Genomic DNA, 21,085 nt, shown 5'->3' with positions numbered 1-21,085 from the left:
ACTATCCCCAGGTGACTTTGGATAACTGGAATAACTGTAGAAACCCTACACTGCAAATGAAAAAGAAGAAGAAGGAGTGTGATAGAAACTGAGGTAAAAAGAAAAAGAGAGGACGGAGTTTCGGTGTTGTGTCAAACCTGCTTACTGATTAATACAACCGGATGTTTTACTCTGACTTGTCGTCGCACTGAGATCGAGGTTTCAACGTCAAAGTGAGATTCTTACGTTTGTTTTTTGCTTTGGACAGTAGCCAGGCTGCCAGCGATAGCCATGTTGCTAACGCAGGCGCCAGCAGTTATACCACGGGGAAACAATAGACCATAAAGTTATGACACAAGAAAAAGAAATTGCAAAGAGAACATTTCATACTCAGAATCTTCAGCATCTTTATCTGCAGTGTTGGTCCCAGGCGGTTTAAAAAAAGACTTTACACTCTGATGCTTGGAGTGCCAAAAAAAGAAAGATGAAAACTACACTGCAAAAGTTACAAAACAGCCCCGAGGCCACACTGACAAAGTCAGCAAGATTTGCAGGCTGTCACATTCCCACAACACGGGCATTACTGAACTGTTGTAGTTCTGCCGGCAGAGCAGGACAGCAATGATGGCAGGAAGCCATTTTAAATATATCTCAGCAGCAGAACTCGTATTAAATGGATACTGTACATTCACCTCGCATGAGTGCTAATGAATCCTACTCTCCCCTGGCCGAGCTGACCTCTAACCCTTTCGAGAACGTCACGCACAAAGAAAATTTAACCTCAGTGGATTAACAGGAGCTCACAACACTTCTGGCCTACAGTATAAAATAATTAGTACAAACTCAAGCCCTGTTCTGCTTTAGTATTTTTCATCTGCTGCTCGCAGACACTTTCCCTTGCTCTCCATCTGGCTGCTCGCACTGTGGCTCTGAGACACACGGCTATCTGGTTATTAATGCAAAATAACCCTGAACGCATGTGGGCTTCCCTGTGCTACAGTACATCCAGCTTATTAGATGCTGCTGCCAGAGAATCCATCATGACATGATACGCTGAAATAATCAAGCTGACACCAAAGGCTTTGAAGGACTGCAACCAAGAAGTTTATACACGTATGAAGCCACAGTTTCCACTGCTACACTTAAAGCAGAACCGTAACCATAGCAACATAAGCAAATCCAGCACTCAAACCATTAATCTTCCGAGTCTTTGGCTCTTTGAATGAAATTAAAGCTAATATCGGACAAATTTACAGCATCCACCCGAGCACACATTGAAATGATTAGATGTAATTCAGAAGCTGGAAGGTGAATCGGATGAATGATCAGATCTGAAGATTTAATTATATTTCTAACGTTTGTCCACGTAAAGATGAAAGAGGACCAGCAAGGAAGGAAGTAAATCGAAGACTTGGAAACAGAAATAATTCAGCATTGTTATGTAACGATTGCATCACGCGGCAACATGAAAAGCCCCCGACACTTTGTAATATTTCAGGCAGGAACGTGTTGTCCACCTCTTGAGTGATGGAGAAAACACTCTAACTAATGAGCTCAAACCATCAAACAGACCGGAGCATCTGAGAACACCTTCGCTGTCAACACCTTCACCACCAGCAGATGATGGAAGATGAGAACATGGCTGCCACATATGTTAGACATCCTATTAATATTAATCTATTCTTTGAGCGTGTGAGCGCAGTTTGGACGCATCACCAGTTCAGACATTTGGAGGCGAGGAGAGGAAGAAGAAGAAGAAATATTGGAGAGAGGAAATTGCAGCTGACGATTTGTAGTGGAATGAGCAATTATCTGGACACAATCAACTGGAAGCCTTTTAAGAGTTGGAGCACAATACATGTGTGAAAACCGTTTTATGGTTTTATTGCTGTCATTCTGCAGACGACAATATATTTATCTTCCATTTTCTTTGGCAGGAGAGGCTTTTCTTTCTCTTTGCAGACTGAAAAGCCAACAAATTATGAGTTACTCTTACTATAATTTAAGATAAGGACTACTTTTTTGCAGCCCCATTAACACAAAAAGATCTTTCTGAATGTGTGTGTGAGGGAGCGCCAAAGACAAAACAGCACAGCTGCACAAGTCTCTGTGCAATTCAATTAGCTGTAGTAGCTCATGCAAATCAATATTGTGGACACATTTGCGCACACATACTTTCCTTTTGCACACACACACACACACACACATCCTCACGAGGACAGAAAAAGGATCTGAAGTGCAACTGGAAATCAAATTACTGACAGCCCCTGCCAGCCTTGGTTTTGTGTATTCATGGAGTGATCACACCTGCAAGCTAAGTTACATCTGGGACATAAACCATGCGCCGTCACACTAATTCAGATGAATTTAATTAATGCATTGACAGCTGCCCTTCAGGGCATGTACAGCCTGAAGTCTGCTCCTGCTGATAAGGTGGACGGATGTGAGATGTTGCGCTTGTGACTGGGATGACAGGATTAAAATCATTGGTCGAGGAAGAAAAGAGCTTTGTCTTTTCTCCCTCCAACAGAATGAAAGTGCCCTTGAGGAAGAAACCGAACCAATAACGCACACTAGACCTTAATCACACGATGGTTGTTCTCCTCAGAACGTCACGCTCAGGGTGGGAAACTTGAATGCTGGGATAATGTAATGCTGCTGTGTTCCAGTCCAGGTTGCAAGTTATATAAAGGCGATGAAACAAAGACAAATACAAATATTAAATAAAGAACAAACCAAAGAAGCGTGCAGGGAACATTGGAGACGTGGGACGGATGTGGGGAAGCAAAACAGGCGACTGACAAAGAGTGAGGGAACAACACAACCTAAACTAACGAGGGGACGAGGTGCATGTGGAGACACACTGGGAGCAGGATAGTGCTAACAAGACTGATGTGAGACAGATAAGGGGGAACAATCAGACTGGAGAGGAGCACCAAGGCCGTCATATTACATCTGGATACAGCCTTGTAGGCAGAGCCCCTCTCATTCCTATGAAAGCTGCTCAGTGGCATTTTGAAGCCAAAAAAGCTTGATCTTCTGCATTTTGCGGTCCATAGAGCGTGAACACTAGAGACTTCTGCCGACCAAGCCGCCTAACTTCCAGTTTAGCACCCGGCTAACTTGATTTAATCGTGCCGCTCTTCTAGACTTTGCAAATTTTATTGGACCGAATGGCTCCAGCTATGTCAGTGAAACGAGTCATTTCGTGCATCACGTGACGTTGTAATTACACGGATTGGCCACCATGAAAACCGGGGGCTCGAGGAGCACGGGAACACGAGGGGAACCGAACACTGGGAACACAGGTGAGCAGGAAACACAACACAAAGGATAGATTTCCAAAATAAAACAGGAAATCGACAGCCGGAAAACACAAACCACGACAATGTTAGCGTTCAACAGCTTCCTAGCTAACATTAGCGTTTGCTTACATCCCCTGTGTTTCACTTCTAAGTTTAGACAAATGTCTCCAAGATGTGAGTGTTGATGTGTCTGAATTGTAACAGTGGTGTTAGCTGTATCAAACCTGTTGTTTTACCTTGAAGTGTGGTCTGATGCCACTCGGGATTAAACTACCTGCTGTCTTTAAAGTTGCTTGTAAGCTGTGAAATGATCATTTGTGTGACAGCTGTGTGGTCAGTGTGCTCCTGAACCCCTAAATGTCTGGCTTTGCGCATCTAATCTGTGAGTTTGGAGCACCTTGGATTCATTCATTCATCCATTATGTGTGGAATGTAGCAGCATGAGGAGCCTGTGGAGTAAAGTAGAGTAAAGTGAAGTGAAGTGAAGTGGCAGCAGCTCCCCTCTCTCCCTCTCCCTCTCCCTCTGTCTCTCCCTCTGTCTCTAGAGCAGGAGCGCACACAGTCCACAGCAGCGCAGCGCGTCCAGAGTCAGACCGGTGGAGGAGAGCATCCTCTGACCCGCACGATCCAAACCTCTGCGTCCCCCTCTCTAGGAGAGCACCACGCTGGGCACAATGTCTCCAAACACCCGCACGGATTTCACGGAGGCGATGCGCTCCTTTTACGCTCCGTCTTAGCGCGTCTTGCGGCGGGAACGCGATGTCCTGGATGTATTTTCTCCGGAGACTGTGAAGTGGAAGGGGAAGCGCAGCTCGCAGGAACCATGTGGAGAGCGGCCACGTCCCTCGGTGGGAGCACCGGAGGCAGACGGACACAATAAGAGGGATACAGTATCTTTTTTTTTTTTTATTATTGTTGTTGCTTTTGGACAAAGAGATCCGTCGATGAGGAAACAAAGAGAGACGAGATGGTAGAGAAGTAAGTGCGTTAAAGTTCATCCTGATGATGAAAAGATGAGAAATATTTTTGCATGACTTGTTAACTGTGCACCTTCAGAGAGAGATGATGGACAGCTGAGTTGGAGGAAAAAAAACATTTCTGTTTCTTAACAGTGAATTCCTCCTGTGTCACAATAATATTCCTGCTTCAATTTATCTGTAGATTTTATTATAAATGTACTATTTTTTTGCATGTGAGGCTGAGAAATCATCCAAACCGACAGAAAATAATAAAATGCACATGCAGTTAAAAAAATATATATAGTGAAAAAACTAAAGTGATAAATATTAATGGGTTGATTTGACATGTTTCAGCTCAATATTGAGAGTGTGATCCTTCCCATAAGTTGTTTACTGTGCAATACTGGCTATGAGGAGCTCATGGGCTGGTTATGTAATTGCATCTACTGTAGCAAGCTGTTTGGGAGACGGGATTGTGACAAAGAGTGTTTAATTTTTAATGAGCTCCCATTCAGTCCTTTTGTGTTGTGGGACCTAAAGGCAACAGAAATCATCAATATTTTCCTTTCCATTTGTCAGAGCCTGTTCTGCTGTTACCCTTTATAATAGAATAAATAACCCCTGCATGTGTTATTCAGCAGGGTGTGATTATTTATTTAATTTCTCAATATCAATCTCAATATTCCTAATTTGCTCCAGCTCAGAGGAGGAGGCTGAGATGTGGAAGTACATGTGTTTAAGTGCAGGTATAACTGTAAATGTTGGAGAAAGACAGGTGGTGTTAAACATGTTGCAGATGGTGCATTCAATGAAAAAGTGCTCTACCAGCTCCAGATCGTAATACTGTGGGTTGTGGAGAGACGCGGCTCCACTGGTTTTTCCTTTTGGAGGAGTGCCATGACAGAAACTAGCCTCACAGTGAGGACACAGAAGCAGGTTCATTCAGTTCGACTGTATTTTAAATGCGTGAAAAGAATAAACGTTGTTATAAAGAATATTTTTGCAGGCAGATCTGCGCTGGAACACTTTAATGCTCATGACTTACTGACAATAGTGGAGATATTGATATAGCCATAAATAATTAAGTCTATATTAACATCCAGTGCTCAGCTGACTATCTTCAGATGGTTATTGCCTCACAGTTTATTTGAGTTAATCAGTCTCTTATATAGAGCTGAAAAAGTTATTGAATTAATCAGTCAGTCGAGTGACAGAAAAATAACTTTTTATTGCCATCAAGTTCTCGTTTGAGTCATTTTTAAAGGGCCGATTTGTAAGAAATATGTCAAAATAGGGAAATTGCTAGAATTTTAATTTGAAAGATTCAATATGAACTGGAATCAACAACCGAATGAAAAGAAGCAACTGTCCTGACGTTACGTCAAAGACGTTGATGTACTGCAGGTTAGATGTCTGCTAGTTAGCATGCTAACCAGTTAGCTCCAGCCTGTCCCGCCCCTTACCATGATAGTCTAACAGCCTCCATTGTTGCTTTAAAGCAGCGAGTTTGCTACTTCCTCTAATAAGTAAACAAAATAAACTCGCTAGATGTCAAGAAAGGAGGTATTTTTATTACTTTTTTCCTTACTAAACAGAAAAATACACCTGTACATTGTCAAGTTTAGTCAGGCTGAGCTCTGTTGACCGTGGTGACTCCGAAAGGTGCGGTGCGGGCAAACTCCCATCAGCTCATAGGGCCACATAGCTCCATGGTTAAATTAGCTAATTGCTAATGGCAGGTAGTTTCTCCAGCCAAAGACAGGATTTGACTGCTGATGATGCAGCAGGACCAAACTGATTTGGGAAAAAAACACAGTGATGTGACAAATGAGTAAGACCAACATGAGTCTACCCAGGCTGAGTCTCTTCTAATGGCAATAAACTGATCCACATTAATCCCTTCCATCCTCACAGTGGCCGCACCTGACCTTCTTGACCCGAAGTCTGCCGCCCACAACTCCAAACCACGCCTGTCCTTCTCAGCCAAACCGGTGGTGCTGAACACCCCAATCGATGATGATGATGACTGTGACACCCGCACCACTGTCATGAGGTGGAAAACCGTGTCCGCCATCTTCTTCTTGGTGGTGCTCTACCTCATTATTGGGGCGACAGTGTTCAAAGCGCTGGAGCAGCCGCATGAGAGCTACCAGAAGTTAGTCATTCTCGAACAAAAGTTGAACTTCTTGACCATGCACGCCTGCGTGAACTCGTCTGAGCTGGAGGATTTGGTCAAGGTAGGAGGAAGCATCGACCTCGTATTATTCAAATCTTTTCTAAAACATCTCACACTGTGTGTTTCTGTGAATACTGTATTCTACACAGAGGGGAGGAGATAGATAATCCATACTGAGGTCAACACTGTGAATATGGCAGCTTTGCCTTGTTTAACATTGGGTCTTGAGGATTGTAGCTAGTTGTAGACACAATGACTATGAATACTGCCAGAGCGATGAGCTTCAGCCTGTTGTTACTAGTTTGTTTGAACACATTTATTCTGTGGCCTTTGGAGGCTCTGTTATAGCTACATATTTCAGAGACCATTTCCAAAAGTCAATTTAATATATATTTCTTTCCTTTTGTGTTGAGGAGTTACAAATATTTCCAATTCCAAATGTGCACAGAACAACTTTTTCTTGAAGTTTCTGAAGGACTTGAAGAACACAAACAAACCAAGAAGAAGGCTGACATGAATACATTCAGATTATGAGGATATGCTGCAATCATTCCCAGTGATTTTAGTTATTTAGAGCAAAGTCCAGTCCAGAGGGGTCCACCAAGACCAAGCCGTGTTGTCATACTTTAATAAATCCCTCAAAATTGTCCCCAGTTTATGTCTCAGCCACCCCATCACTTGTTTCTGCACCATGTAGCTTCAGTGAGAGGGTAGAATCACAGCGTTTCATACGTCATCACTCAAGATGCCAATTTCTACATAATGTTGCTTTAAGCCTAACCACATCGTAACCACAGTGCTGTCACATGAAATACAGTACATCATGTATGTAGTCCTGATGATCGGGATCAGATCAGACAATGCTCCAATGCGTCGTTGTGAAGGGCAGTGAAAAATAGTGTGTTCTGAAAGTTTTAATTTGGAGGAGTTTACCAACGTTTCCTGCCCTGGAGATCTACACTACATTATCCTACACACATTTTATACAAAATACCATGGGGCACTATATGAAATATTCCAGGAAACCATCGAGGAAGCCTGAGGGGTTTTATCTCCATAAAGCACCGGCCTTCAGATGTCAAACATATCTAGAATGCTTTACTTCCGATGCTTCCTGTAGCCAGAGTGAAATGTGCCGTTGTATTGAAGGAAGAAAAACAAAATAAATAAATACATAGTGAAAATTGTTTTGGACTCAGTCGAGGCAAATAATATTCAAAGACGAATAACATTCACTTCCTGTAAAGGCTCTGGTTAAAGGTCCCTGCGCTTTCTACTGCTGGAAATAAAATCCCATCTCGAAATTATTATTCTTTTTAAATAAATCAATAAAGCTGACTAAATGAAATTCACCATTAAGTCATTTCCAGTCACGCAAATGTCAAATAAAATGATCCATAAATGTCAGCATTGAGTGAGTGTTCTTCTCATAAAGGACATCCACTGACTTCACAACTCTTCTTTTATGGATTACTGGATCGCACATCTCCTACGGTTGATGAAAAGCATTTCCTCTTGGGGAATCTAGCTGGCACATTGGTCGTGTTGGTGGTGATTACTTCTATAATGTGTAAGAACTGAAAGGTCTTTTTAAATCCCAGGGGACACACACATATTTATCATTATTTATAATGTGCCAGATTTAGCCATACAGGCTAATAATAAACTGCAGTCCACTAAATTTGTGTACCGTGTGTGATACATTTTGTCCCCTTTAGATTAGATAAGATCAGAGAGTCTTTTTTGTCCTCGAGGGGCAATTTGGTTTGCAACAGCAGACAACACATCCAGTACACATCATCCTAAAACTCTGACTCTGACATTTACAGTTAAGCTTGGATGTCAGATTGTTTTTTTCTTTTTGCTTGCTCCAAAACGTTCTCACTGAACGCACAGCAGGGCAGAACTGCTGCAGTTCCTTCGATAACGAGACAGGTAGCCTCGTTATCAGCAGCCTGGTCAGTGTCCCTACACGTCTATCAAAACCAGGAAAAGTCCACTTCAGGAAGTGGTTCAGTGAGTCACACACAGGACTTTCTTTCAGGAGACTGTGGTTTGTCAACAGTGTCAACACTGAATTGTTTTCAACTTACATGTATGTAATGTTAGGTAAATTTGATTACGTAAATGACGTCACTGGATGCTATTTTAGCACAAAGCAGTTTGTTTCCAGTTTTGGTGCCTAAACCTAACCAGACACGACCGTTCAACAACATTCGTAACAATCTGCAAGTCATAATAAGTCATGCTATGTGAAATGTTTATGAACAAGCTTTATTTTGAAAGTCTAGTCGATGTTGCAAGTAGTTTTTATGGGTTAGGGTTAGTGTCAACATTGAATGGTTTTTAAGTTAAGTGTTGTTTAAGTCAGTGTAGATGCAGAAATTACGCTATGTAAGTGATGTGACTGAATATTGTTTCAACACAAAGCTGTGATTTTGATGCATAAAACTGAACCAAACTGCGACCATTTGTCATCATCCATAACGATCCAGAAGCCATCTGTCTTTTATGTCTTTTATGAAAACTGACTTCTGAGGGGTAAGGCGTGTGTGATAGTTTCAGGCTTCAGGCCACGGACCAAGCTGTCGTATTTGAAGAGTTGGTTGTGAGAACGTGTTGTCATTATCAACTAAATCGCCTCATTAAAACTCTTTCTGTTCGGTGAGAAAGACCTTGTTAGAGCAAACACCTTTTCTGAAGTAGAGACTATATTTAGTTATATGTGTGTAGGTGTGGTTACCTTATATGGCATCTGGGTTCGTAAGATCACATTAGGATCCATCTTGCCAGGCTTCAGGCACTGCAGTGAGGCTATGTAGCTGAATTACAAGCTTCAGACGAATCAGTGTCCTATGATGAACTACTACAGGCATGGTTTTACTGCAACTACCAGTGGGATGAATGTGCTGTTGGACATGTATTGGAAAATAAATTTTGCTTCATGAGATGCCGAGTTGACGTCACATGGCGCTAAATCACGGTGGGCGAAAAGTAAACATTGGGTTAATAGTAAGACACTTTGACCAAAGTCATGTATTGAATAGTCACTGTATCGATTCCTTTGCGTTCCTTGTCACTCAAATTCTGAAAACAGCCGTCAGCGCTCTGAGCAATAAAATGCAAAACAATCCCACATTCCTACATGACACACAGGAATCGAAGGAACGACTTCCCAAATCTGGAAATTGAACCATCCGAGGAGCATGTGAATGCAGCAGATGTCCCTTCAATACACCCTTTAGGACTAAAACCACACGATGATTGTGCCGTCGTTAGCTGGTACAGCAAACCACTGGATTTCCATTAAGTGGGATTTTGCTCTCTTTCCAGTAGAGCCACTTTAATTACACTAACATTGAAGATGTTGCATTATTCCTTATGGCAGAGCATCAGCCCACAGTGTAGTCTCATGATAAAAAAAAAAAGACCTGACTGTAACGAGCAAGCGTTCTTGTTTTAATACCTTCTGGCAATTATGAGGAAACTTTCTGGATATAACGAGATGCTGTGTGACTGACTTCTTCTCACTGTTGCATCTCTGGGCTGCAGCATGAAAGACAAACTTGCTAGGAATTCAAATGTAGTTCATGCATATTTAACATTATCCTTAATCAAATGTAAATATTCAAGGATACTTCATGAGGTGCGGATTACGCATCATGTATAATTTCTAAATGATCTATCAACTTTTCCATCTTCTGAGTTTGATGTTAGAGATATATTAGCTTGAGGAGGCAAGTGCAATATTTAGTTGTAGGTCAGGCTGTTGATTAAATATGTGTAATTCGATTTTCGGTCTTTTTTTCAAGCTGTTGTGGAACTGAAAGCGCTTTTACCATTTTACCTCAGGAGTTGTTGTCCTCCGTGTTGGCACTTAGTAATACTCACAGTATAGACTCTCACCGTATTAAACTGACCTGAGCCGACAAAGATTTATTAGGCCAATTGAATAATGCTCAGTGCCCATCTACTTTATGTAAATCAAACCGTTTTCGATTAAAATGGGCCGGTAACAGATGGCGGATCATTTGGCTCTGAGATGCTGAGCTAATGCTCAAAGATGGTGTTGATGCTTCTGTCATGACATCATTATCCATCAGATTGACTGATCTCCTGTCAGGAGTCGACTTAATGAAGGTGGAGCCCCTCGACAACGAAGGCAAGGGGGGCCTTACTCATGATACCATAATTATACGCATATAGTGATTACAACAATGAGGCTGCTTTCCCCTTGGAAGCCCATTAGTTGGCATAACGCAGTCACCATTGTTGCTACTGTTGCTTTTACCAGTGGCGAAATAATGAAAACAGCAAACAGTAGCAGCAGTTCATCCTCCGATCAAAATGGTATCTTTGTTTACTGCACCACTTTGCAGCCACACTAGCACCTTAGTGGATGGACTGCCATAAAAATCTTTGAATTTCTCCATTTTAATGGTTTGTAATAGGTGCAGCAGCCTCATGACTGTGATGGTCCGCTGAGGTCAAATTTTTCACTCTTCCTGGTGAATGGCACAACGAATACTGCTGCAGATCACTCAACTTTAGTTGTACCAAATGTTTAGCGTTAATTAGCTAAAATTATCTTGCTATTACACAAAACTAAGTTGGTCAAAATTGTAAATAACGTACCTGCTAAACACTAATATGTTAGCGTTCCCATTCTGAGCATGTTAGCATGTTAACATCAGTATTTAGTTCTAAGTCGACACATCCTCATACCTAAACGACTGAATAGGTTGATTGCCAATTGGTTCCTAAAACTTCATATAGCACCATTCCTCAAAACAACGTGACCATTGCAGTGTATATGCAACAGGCATACCAGACATTGTTTGTACACTTGCAGTTTGGTTTAATTTGGTTTAGACAAGAAAAGTACTTGGTTAGGTTAAGGAAAACATTGTGGTTTGGCTACAAATAACGATGTTACTTGTGTTACTTCAGTTAAGAAAGTACCTCTGCTGTGTAGTACGTAACTTTAGTTATGTAATGTATGTACTTTAATGTATGTATGTAACTCACCGCAAACTTTCGTTTTAACACTACACAAACACCAGTCTCCTGGGTGAAAGTCCTGTGCTTGTTTGACCCAACCATCCGTCCTCGACCTTCTCCCTTTGCGGACTTGTCGCTCTTTATGCTACTTTGCCTGACGTCCTCCTTTGCTGTTGTAACAATTACAACGGCCACTAGAGGTCAACACTTCACAGGAAATGTAAATATGAGTCGTAATAAACTGCTTTCACAGTCGACCTAAATGGTAATTGTTTCTGATGCAGACGGCACCAAAAAGATCTGTGAATAAACTAGCTATGATATTAAATTTAACAAACCAAGGGCGTGTCTCCGAACAAGCACATCACCCGCTGTAAAATGAATGAACGAAATGCCCTGTAGTAGCCTGTGAGGTGAAGAATGTTGATTACCTTTGCCAACAACAATGCCATCTGTACTGTATGACTTCTAATGTCCCACCTCACTCTCAGGCTCTCTTTTCCCAAAAGTTAGTGCGACCTGACCTCTAGTTAACTGTTTGCTTTCAGGCAAGTATGACTCCTCCTGTCAGAGATGCTTTCACTGAATCAGTCTGTGCTCATTGCAGTTCACAAAAAACAAACTTGTCAGTCTTGGACCTGGCTGCAACGTGAACTGAATTAATGTATTGACTCAAGATTGTAAGATCATTAAAACTGGGCAATTTGCCTGTTGAAGGCATTCGAGAGCACTTGACTATTTCCTAATCCTATCAGGCTAATTGTGAGCCAGTAAGCCCACTTCTGTATATACCAACACAAATCTTCAAACATATCCTCTAAGTCAGCAGTGTGACCAAACAGCTTTTGCCCACCATCCATCAGAAAGCAGCCCTATGAGCTCAGCATCCTTTCAAGCCTCTCTTTCTCCTCTGATGATTTATTGATAAACAGCTTCAATACAGGTGTCCCCCCACACTCACTTTTACTTAATTATGTACACACACACACACATCCACCTCTGTACGCCCCCACTGATCAAAAGCCAGTCAGCAGAGCATTGAGGGGAGACGTGCTCTCAAAGGGAGTAATTAAAAAAGTGAGGGATGTCAAAAAAACTCAGATGATTCAATCTCTCCTGGCTGTTTGCCTCAGTGTGGAGACAGTGGCAGTGTGGTCTTCACATTATCCTGTCTCATCATTTCCCATGGCCATTGTGAGTATGCATGCAGCCGAGTGCCAGTGAAATTATTATGGCTGCCTTGGCGGGGAAACAAAGCGGCTGACTGAGCCAAGCCTGTCTGATTGTGTCATTGTTAAATGATGATGAGACACAATTAATGTAGGGTTTCAGGATTTTATCTTTGAAGCCTCTGCTTTGTTGTATTTGGAAATGATTAACCATAGGATAGATGTAAACGCTTAACTATTGGTGTGGTGACCTGTGGACAACATAATATTTTGATTTGTTTTGTCATTTGGGTCACTTTTTTTTACTCAGAAGCTCGAGTTCAATCGACATTGTTTTTTTAGGTTTTGTGTTTTTTGCTTCGTTTTTTGCTTTTTCCTACTGAAGAGCAGCAAAACGAGCCGTAAACACATCAGCTTTTGAAGTTGATATGGTGAACTTGTTAGCAAACTGTTGCCTATTTGCACATCCAGTAAATGTTCAGCAACATTAGCCTTCAATTGGAGTCATGTCTGTGTTCACTGAGACTAATACTCTCCCTTTTAGCCCTTTTTTTGATCTCCATCAACTCCTCCGGGAAATAAACTAAAGGGTACGCTATGTTCACTAGCTAGCTGAAAATAGTTGTGTGCTTTTTGGTGCTTGGTATGTATAATGCGATAATCAGAAGATCTTTTACTGTGGCTGCAAACAAGTTTGATGGCCAAGAACATTAAAATTGCAGACTGTACAACCAAAACAATGTGCTGAAAGAAGCTAAAATGTTACATAGAGCTGAAGGGAACTGCAGAGTAGGATGATTATTCGTTACAAACAAAACCTTTCACACTGAGCTAGAATTAGGCTCCTCCAGACTGCACGTAAGGAGACATGCTTGTGTTTTTTTAATACCTGTTTGAATTGGTAGCATAACACACGTGTCAACTTGGAAATGGTGTCATGTTTAGAAAACCACAATGTTGAGAAAGAAGAACGTAGAAGAAACCAGGACATGGAAATCAGCTTCACCCCAGTAAAACTGCGAATTAATCACTTCATGCATGAAAGAAGTTGGATTCCTCAGATCTATTCATCGACAGTATTAAGTTCCTTGAAGAGAAGTTTATTTTTTTCTGCTCTGCAAGCCCGGTGTCAGTACTATGCGGGAATATACACCCAAACTCTGAAAGAAAGCACAGATAAAACTTTCTAAGGATGATGTTGGATCATTCAATCACTATGGTTGACACAGGTCCGCCCTGGGCAGCTGTGGCTCAGGAGGTGAATGAGCCTCTTCTGCCAGTGTACGAATAAATCTATATGTATGAATATAGATAGGTGACTTGAGTTTTAAAGCACTTTGAGCGGTAGAAAAGCACTATACAAATACAGTCCATTTACCATTTACCTATGCCTTGTTGTGATTTAGGAGATGTGCGAGTCAGCTCTTACTTTTAGGTCCATTTCTACAGAATAATAAATCCTGCTTTAAGCTGCACATGGTGCGTTGAGCTGCTGTAAATATAAAAATATTTTCCCACTTCAGCAAATTGGTATTCATCCATGCAGGTAGTTTTGATTTCCTTTGTCCAATTTTCATCGGAAATACTTTACAACACAGAAATAGTCCCCATGAAAAACTATTGACAATGAGGTCTTTTGAATTTGTAAGCACCATAAACAAAAATTAGAGGGTAGAAGATATCTCAATCTAGGTGAATAAAAATCTCTGCACGTTCCCTCGAGGCCTCAAAGCTTTTCTCTTTTATTTGTCTCTGTAATGATTCCCTATCTTCAGAAACCACTTGGGCCAAGAAACATTTTTTCTTCCTGCAGTGAACAGACAAGAGGCAATTTAGGATTCCACTTTCCAGCTTTCAGGGGAACAGACCACAGACCCTATAGTTGCTGCTAGATACCTGTCAAGATATCCATTCTTGCCGGTCTTGCAAACTTTCCCACTAGATTGAGTTTCTTTTTAGACCCTCTGAGTTACTTTATTTCAAAAACTGACTAGCGACTTGTTCAGACCATCAGAGAAAAGGTCAGAATTATATTCAAATATAGTATATTGTAAATTATTCCCATGAATGCTGCTCAGATTGATTGTAGTCCACAGCTATTATGCCAATAGCACTACGGTCTCTTCTTCTCCTTTTGCACCGTGCATAGGCAGTCCATAGGCGTGACGTGTGTCATGGTTTGAATTTTTGGTTAGATTATTTCCTGTTTTATTTTGTAGGTCAGGTGGTTATGGTTTATAAAAAAGATGAAGGTTAGTTTCAGGTCTGTTTCTGGATGCACCACACCCTTTCTTTCCACATCACTGTATGATGAGCGCAGTATTTCCTGCATGAGCACTTAATGGCTGGTTGGCAAGTGTCGCGGTGCAGAACCATCAAATATGAATGTAATTCCCAGGATACCTTGGCTGAGGAGTTGGGAAAATAGGCTTTTTTGTAATTTAAGTCAACCAACCCTTTAAGCTGCTGTTTGTGTTCGTCAGCTTGCGTGGATAAGTCACACACAGTTCCTCGTAGGCTACATGAGAACATCGTTAACTGCCATCAGCCCATATCTCTCCACCTTCTGACCAATCATGTCATGTTGACACATGCGTCTTTACATGAGTGCTGTTTCCGATCCATTATTCATCTATTTCAGCTTTTACACACCTGATCTTTATCGCCTTATCACACTTGACAGTCGCAGGTTAACGAAAGCTCTCTGTTTCACGAAGGATGACGAATCATTGCAGTGACCCCAAACTGTGTGAGTGTGTGTATAGATTGAGTATAAAATGACGAGTGCGAGTTCAAGAGAACTGAGTTACATTATTGTAACATTACTATTCTGTTCCTGAAGGTTTATCGGTATTAAACAGATAATGGAGATCATTAAAAAGAGCTACTGCCTCACTAGTACAATTCTTTAATTCATTGAGCTGCCCTGCAGAAACACTGGATTATTTTTACTGCTCCGGATTGGAAACCCACATATACATGAGGGAATTAAAGCTTTAGTCCAGCAAAGTATTCTTCTGCTATTTATTAGTGTCGGCTCTGTCGCAGTGCCAGCTGTTCCCTCAAGGTCTCAAAGCTTTTCTCTTTCATTTGTCTCTGTAATGATTCTCTATCTTCAGAAACCACTTGGGCCAAGAAACATTTATTTCTTCCTGCAGTGAACAGACAAGAGTCAATTTAGGATTTCACTTTCCAGCTTCCAGGGGAGCAGACCACAGACCCTATAGTTGCTGCTGGATATCTGTCAAGATATCCATTCTTGCCGGTCTTGCAAACTTTCCCACTAGATTGAGCTTCGTTTTAGACCCTCTGAGCTACTTTAATTCAAAAAGTGACTAGCGACTTATTCAGACCATCAGAGAAAATGTGAGAATTATATATAAGTATATTATATTGTAAATTATTCCCATGAATGTTGCTCAGATTGATTGTAGTCCACAGCTATTCTGACTTGTCATGGTTTGGTTTTTGGTCAGGTTATTCCCTTATTCCTTATCCTCGTTTTATTTTGTAGTTCATATCCTCTTGCGTCATATTTCATTTTCTACTTCCTCTCTTTGTCTGTTTTCTCCTCACCTGTGTTCCATCAGTCAATCACTCCCTGTGTATTTAAGCCTGTGTTTTCTCCTTGCTCCTCATTGGTTCATTTTTTTCCTGAGTTTTGACTGCTTTGTTTGTTGGACTGCCTTTGTTGCGTACCTTTTGTGTGTTTTTTGTATTGGACCATCAGCCTCATTAAAGCTTGCTTTTGTTTTAAGCTGCATTCGGGTCATCACCATTTTGTTATTATTGACGACGTGCAGGACAGGCAAGAGGACGCCACTCGCCATTTAGTTATAGTGCGTTACATGGTTTTGTTGACGCGCTCGTTCTGAAGCTTTCTCTGGATTGAAAGTTTTTTCAAAGCACGAGAAAGTCGTGCACTACATTATAAGTGCCGTAGCTCTCATGCCATTAAAATGTTTTTAGGATTTATCTATTTAATCTAATTCAGCAAAGTTGTACAACGCTTTAATTTCTGTCAGAGTATAATAAAGAATATGACATCAGTGAATCAGTCAAGATTTATTGGATTGTCACGAAACACTTCACCATTCCCTCCCTCACTTGTAACACCCACATGGGCCTCACTGCAGTCTCTGAACGAGAGAGCTGCACGAGCTGCACGAGCCTCACTGGGTGGCAGACGTAACAGTGTTGTTTGAAACTTCTGTGACTTCATTTATAAGTCGACCTATTACATTATCTTATATCTATAAAAACTAATTTCATGCACCCAGTCTTCTCTCACTACTGCTTCTGCTTCTGTTACTCCTGCTTCCCTCATGTCTTATTCTAGAGTATACACTTAAAAGTGTAGGAAGGAATAGGAGTCACATCCTGAAGCCCTGTACAGTATGGGTAATAATTTAACGCCAAGGCTTTACTGTCTTTTCTACAAGGCAGATTTTGATGCCAAGTTGAGTGACATAAACATGTGCATGTCTACTAGAAAGCATTTTGAAATGTCCAAGCCTTACAATCCCACAAAGCAATCCAAGAAAATTGATTCCTCCGAGCAGGCTGAGGCAATCATGTCCATGGCTATTGCTCAACGCTGCTCAATCCTGACGTGTGACCACATCAGCGAGGCATGCAAAGCTGCTTTTGCAAATGCTGCTGTGGCCTCACATTTCCGAATGCAAGTGGAGGTGGAGGGTGAGAATGTCAGGTCGGTGGCCAATGACATGAGCTGTTTTGGCTTTCCTTCTCATCATCTGCTGTGTTTTTCACAGTGACTTCTGCCTCCAGTTTGAGTATATGCTAAGAGAAACTTACAACTGGTTCCCTTTGCAGGTCACAAAGGCTGCTGTTGCCAAATGTTAGCGGTCAAAAGAGCCCGCTCTGTCTCCAATCCTGGGTCAATTTGAAGAGCTGAAATTACACTTCAGTCTCACACATTTAAGGCCAAGGTAGCAGAACTGAGCCTCTCTGCTGAAAATGAGAGCAGTGTGCGAATGAGATGTGTGGGCAACCATATCGTTGGCAAATGAGCTGAAGGCGAGCCTCCCTGATAACATGGAGACATAAAAGCATATGTCTCTCCTTTAATGTGGGGGAGACACTGAGGCAGAGCTTCGCAGGCATATTCATAATAACCAGCCTTTTGGGATACTACCCTTTCACCATTGTGGAGGAACGGCTAGCACAATGGCATACTGGGATGAGATCCGGAGGTACAGAGATGCAGCTGACCTAAACCCATTTGGGGAATTGGCTTCTCCTGCAGTCTCCTGTCCTCTCCATCACACACTCAAACACTGGAGTGGAGAGGCTATTCAGTAAGTGTGGTGAAAACCAAACCCCTGAACCGTATGTCCCTGCAGACCATCAGCTCTGGTGTGAATATTAGTTATGAGCTGAGGCTGGCTGAGCATACATGTTGTGAGCTTACGCTTTCAGACAAAGTGCTGCAACTGTGGATCCATTTACAAGTTCTGGACCTAAACTGACATTCAGGAACTTGACAATTATGATGACAAAGTCCATATCTAACACGAGCAGATTTTCATTCTTGTAAATAGATAGGCTACTGATTTATAAATAGTTTTGTATTAATAGATAAATATATTGTTTAAGGTAGTAAATACTTTTTATAAATCATACACAATAATATTTCTCAGATTCTTTTTCAATATTGCTTTTGTATAAGTTCATTTGAGGTTCTCTCTTTGGATTAGGGTGTTCTTATAGCTTGTAAATATATAAATAGTTCGTATGATCTTGTAATTTAAAAAGTAAGTGCCATTTAGTGACTTTTCAGCTTTGGAGCTAGTGCTGCCCGCTAGCCAATGAGAGTAGCTAGCCCTGTGCTAGAATAGAGTAGGCAACACTGGTCGTAGCTCGGTAAGCATGCAGTTAAGAAAGATAACAGGGAAATCTTGTTAGTCTGCTTAAAATTTTTGGTAAATATTAAAACAATGGGTTCTTGATTTTACACAGGTATGAAAAAGCAGACTTCTCTTCAGTTTTGAAGAAATGCACACCACCTTATCAAGCGGAGAAATCAAAAGCTTGTTTCTTTGCAGTTGCTTTAATATCGGACGATTCCTTTGTGGTGCTTAAGCTCAGGTGTTACTCCTCACTTCTATGTTTAGTTGACTGTGGGTGTGAGAAGTTGTGCAGCGGTGTTTTTTCCTCCGGCTGGTGGCTTCATTTGCCTCATGTCTCCGGTCATGGGAGCGCAACCCCGAATAGGAAAACATCTTGCTGTCCTGTTTCCTGTACAACCGGCTGTTTAAAGGGCTTCTCACCCCTCAGCTGAGACTCATGTCACACTGAAAGTCACCGGGGAAAGACTAATCAGCACAATATTCAACCAGCTGGTATCACATCGCAGCAACAATCCCCCACTTGGTACCAATCAAAATGAGCTGAACTTTTTAGAAAACATGATTTAAATGATCAACAAAATGCTTCAAACTGTTTTAAAAGAGGGAAAATGAATAGATGAGTGCTCTGCTGGTATCAGATTTTACCGTTAGCTTTTCAGTGTCACACATTTACAGGAGAAGAGAACACTGTGGAGAAAACACTGACCAGGCATGCCAAAATGCCGAAAATACACACTTTTCCTCGCACTTGTAGTGCTATTTATCCATTTCGATTGTTTTGGTGTGAGTTGTTGGGTTTTGAAGATATCGGGTGTGGAGATGTCTGCCTTCTCTCAGATGTGATGAAACTAGACGGCACAAAAATACATTCGAAAAACTCAACAGCAACATCTCTCTTCATAAATCATAACACAGACTTTGTTGTGAGCAGTTCCATGTAGGAACTATTTTCTTTCTATGTATCACTGCACAGAAAGAAACCTGCATCTGCTCATGGACAAGAGGCTAGCTAGCTAAGCTAGTTAACGTTACGGCTCAGCCAAAGAGGACGCCATTAGTGTTTACATCCCATGCCATTACAAGATTTTGGGGGTGAACTGTCCCTTTCAACTCTAATGGGTTCTACATGTAATATAGAAATACAAAGTAACCATTGGCAGCTGCATTTGGTGTTTCCTTTTATTCTGGTAACAGATACACTTTTTTTTTTGTTTTGCTGCAGTATGGGCAATAAAGCCCCCTTGGATTGCTTTGTGTACAGCAGTTTCCATGTAGCCTTGATCCCCCCGCATGCATTTTGCTGGCATGGCGCGGCACTCAGCAAGACCGCCCTCATACATTTTAAAATGTGTTAAAATGTTCGATCCAGGTTGAGCTCCCTGAAGGCTGGATGTACAGTTTCTGAACACATTTCATGCTTCGGAGAGCATTGTGTTATCTGATGCATATTGTATTACATCCTATACTGTAGATGGCAACAGTGCGTGTGCTAAAGTTGTGGGTGCTTAATGATGTGTGAATAATGAATGATTTGTAAATAAATCTTTCAGGAGCACCTCATTTTAACCAATAGGAATTACACTATGACAGGCTTTGCTCTTTTAAAATTGAAACCCTTCTCGTACATTTTATGGAGGTGACAGATGCACCTCACAGCTCTTAATTGGTTTTGGTTGGATGTTTATCTTGGCTGTCATCTGTCCCCCGCAGAAAATTGATTAACACCACTAATTTTCATATGTTCCTCAGCCCGCCTCATACCACACTCCCACTGGGAGACGGTGCATCATGCATAACTTTTCCTTTCTCTGTTTTTTTCTCTTCCCGCTCCAGCAAGTGGTTTCAGCAGTCCGAGCAGGTGTGAACCCTTCAGGAAACTCAACCAATCAGACGAGCCTCTGGGACATCAGCTCCTCTTTTTTCTTTGCCGGGACTGTTATCACCACTATCGGTAGGTGGTTTTTCACACTTCAAATACTCCCTCCTCATTCTTTTGTCCTTGTAGAGGCTTCTGGCGATACTTCACACTCGGTGCACGAAATGAAAATGCATACAAAACGTTCAGACATAAACTGAAAAACTTTTCAAGATTAGAAATCATCTATGATTGAATGTCCGAAAGTGCGCAGTCCATTTATTTTTCTTCATTTTTCTTCACACTCTAAAACTACTGAGGCACAGTGCAATTTTTATGACCAATTTAGCATGAAATTGCACATGCCAACCAAAAAGCTGCATTGGCTGCTTTTACAGGTTGTGCTTCATTGCAACAGGATTGCGTTTAGATCGTTGGCTGAACTCACTTGCACCCAAAGTTTGCATTAACCTTTTCAGTTTCACAAAATCTGCAGTCAAAACAATAGAACTTAGCTGTGTAAGCTAGGAAATAACAAAAACTGCAAGCGTGCGTACAAGGATCCTAAACCTAAATGTGTATCACTGGGATAAAACATTTGCTGTATAGAGCTTGGTAGGTTTCATAGTTGTTTGTTTGAATGTTTGGACAGGCTCTTGCCACATACTTGGACCATAACATCTACACTGACATTATTCTCAGTAAATAAATCCTCAAGGTTGGGTACTCTCTGCAGCACACTTAATATGATGAGAGCTACAATATAAC

General features: G+C 41.4%; 1 protein-coding gene across 1 annotated transcript in view; it reads left to right on the top strand.

Annotated features, from left to right (window-relative positions):
* Positions 1–3,845: 3,845 nt before the first annotated feature.
* LOC311271165 (potassium channel subfamily K member 2-like) overlaps positions 3,846–21,085 on the top strand; it is a 39,735-nt gene continuing 22,495 nt past the window's right edge. The window contains exons 1-3 of the mRNA XM_084376704.1: positions 3,846–4,262; positions 6,158–6,480; positions 20,296–20,413. Of these exons, the coding sequence (XP_084232830.1) occupies position 4,262; positions 6,158–6,480; positions 20,296–20,413 (442 nt within the window). The 5' untranslated portion in view covers positions 3,846–4,261. The remainder of the gene's footprint in view (positions 4,263–6,157; positions 6,481–20,295; positions 20,414–21,085) is intronic.

The sequence above is a fragment of the Pagrus pagrus genome, assembly GCF_965226575.1.
Source record: "Pagrus pagrus genome assembly, chromosome: 16".
Taxonomy (NCBI): domain Eukaryota; kingdom Metazoa; phylum Chordata; class Actinopteri; order Spariformes; family Sparidae; genus Pagrus; species Pagrus pagrus.
The sequence above is the reverse complement of the archived record's forward strand: the minus strand, read 5'-3'. Positions and strand labels throughout refer to the sequence as shown.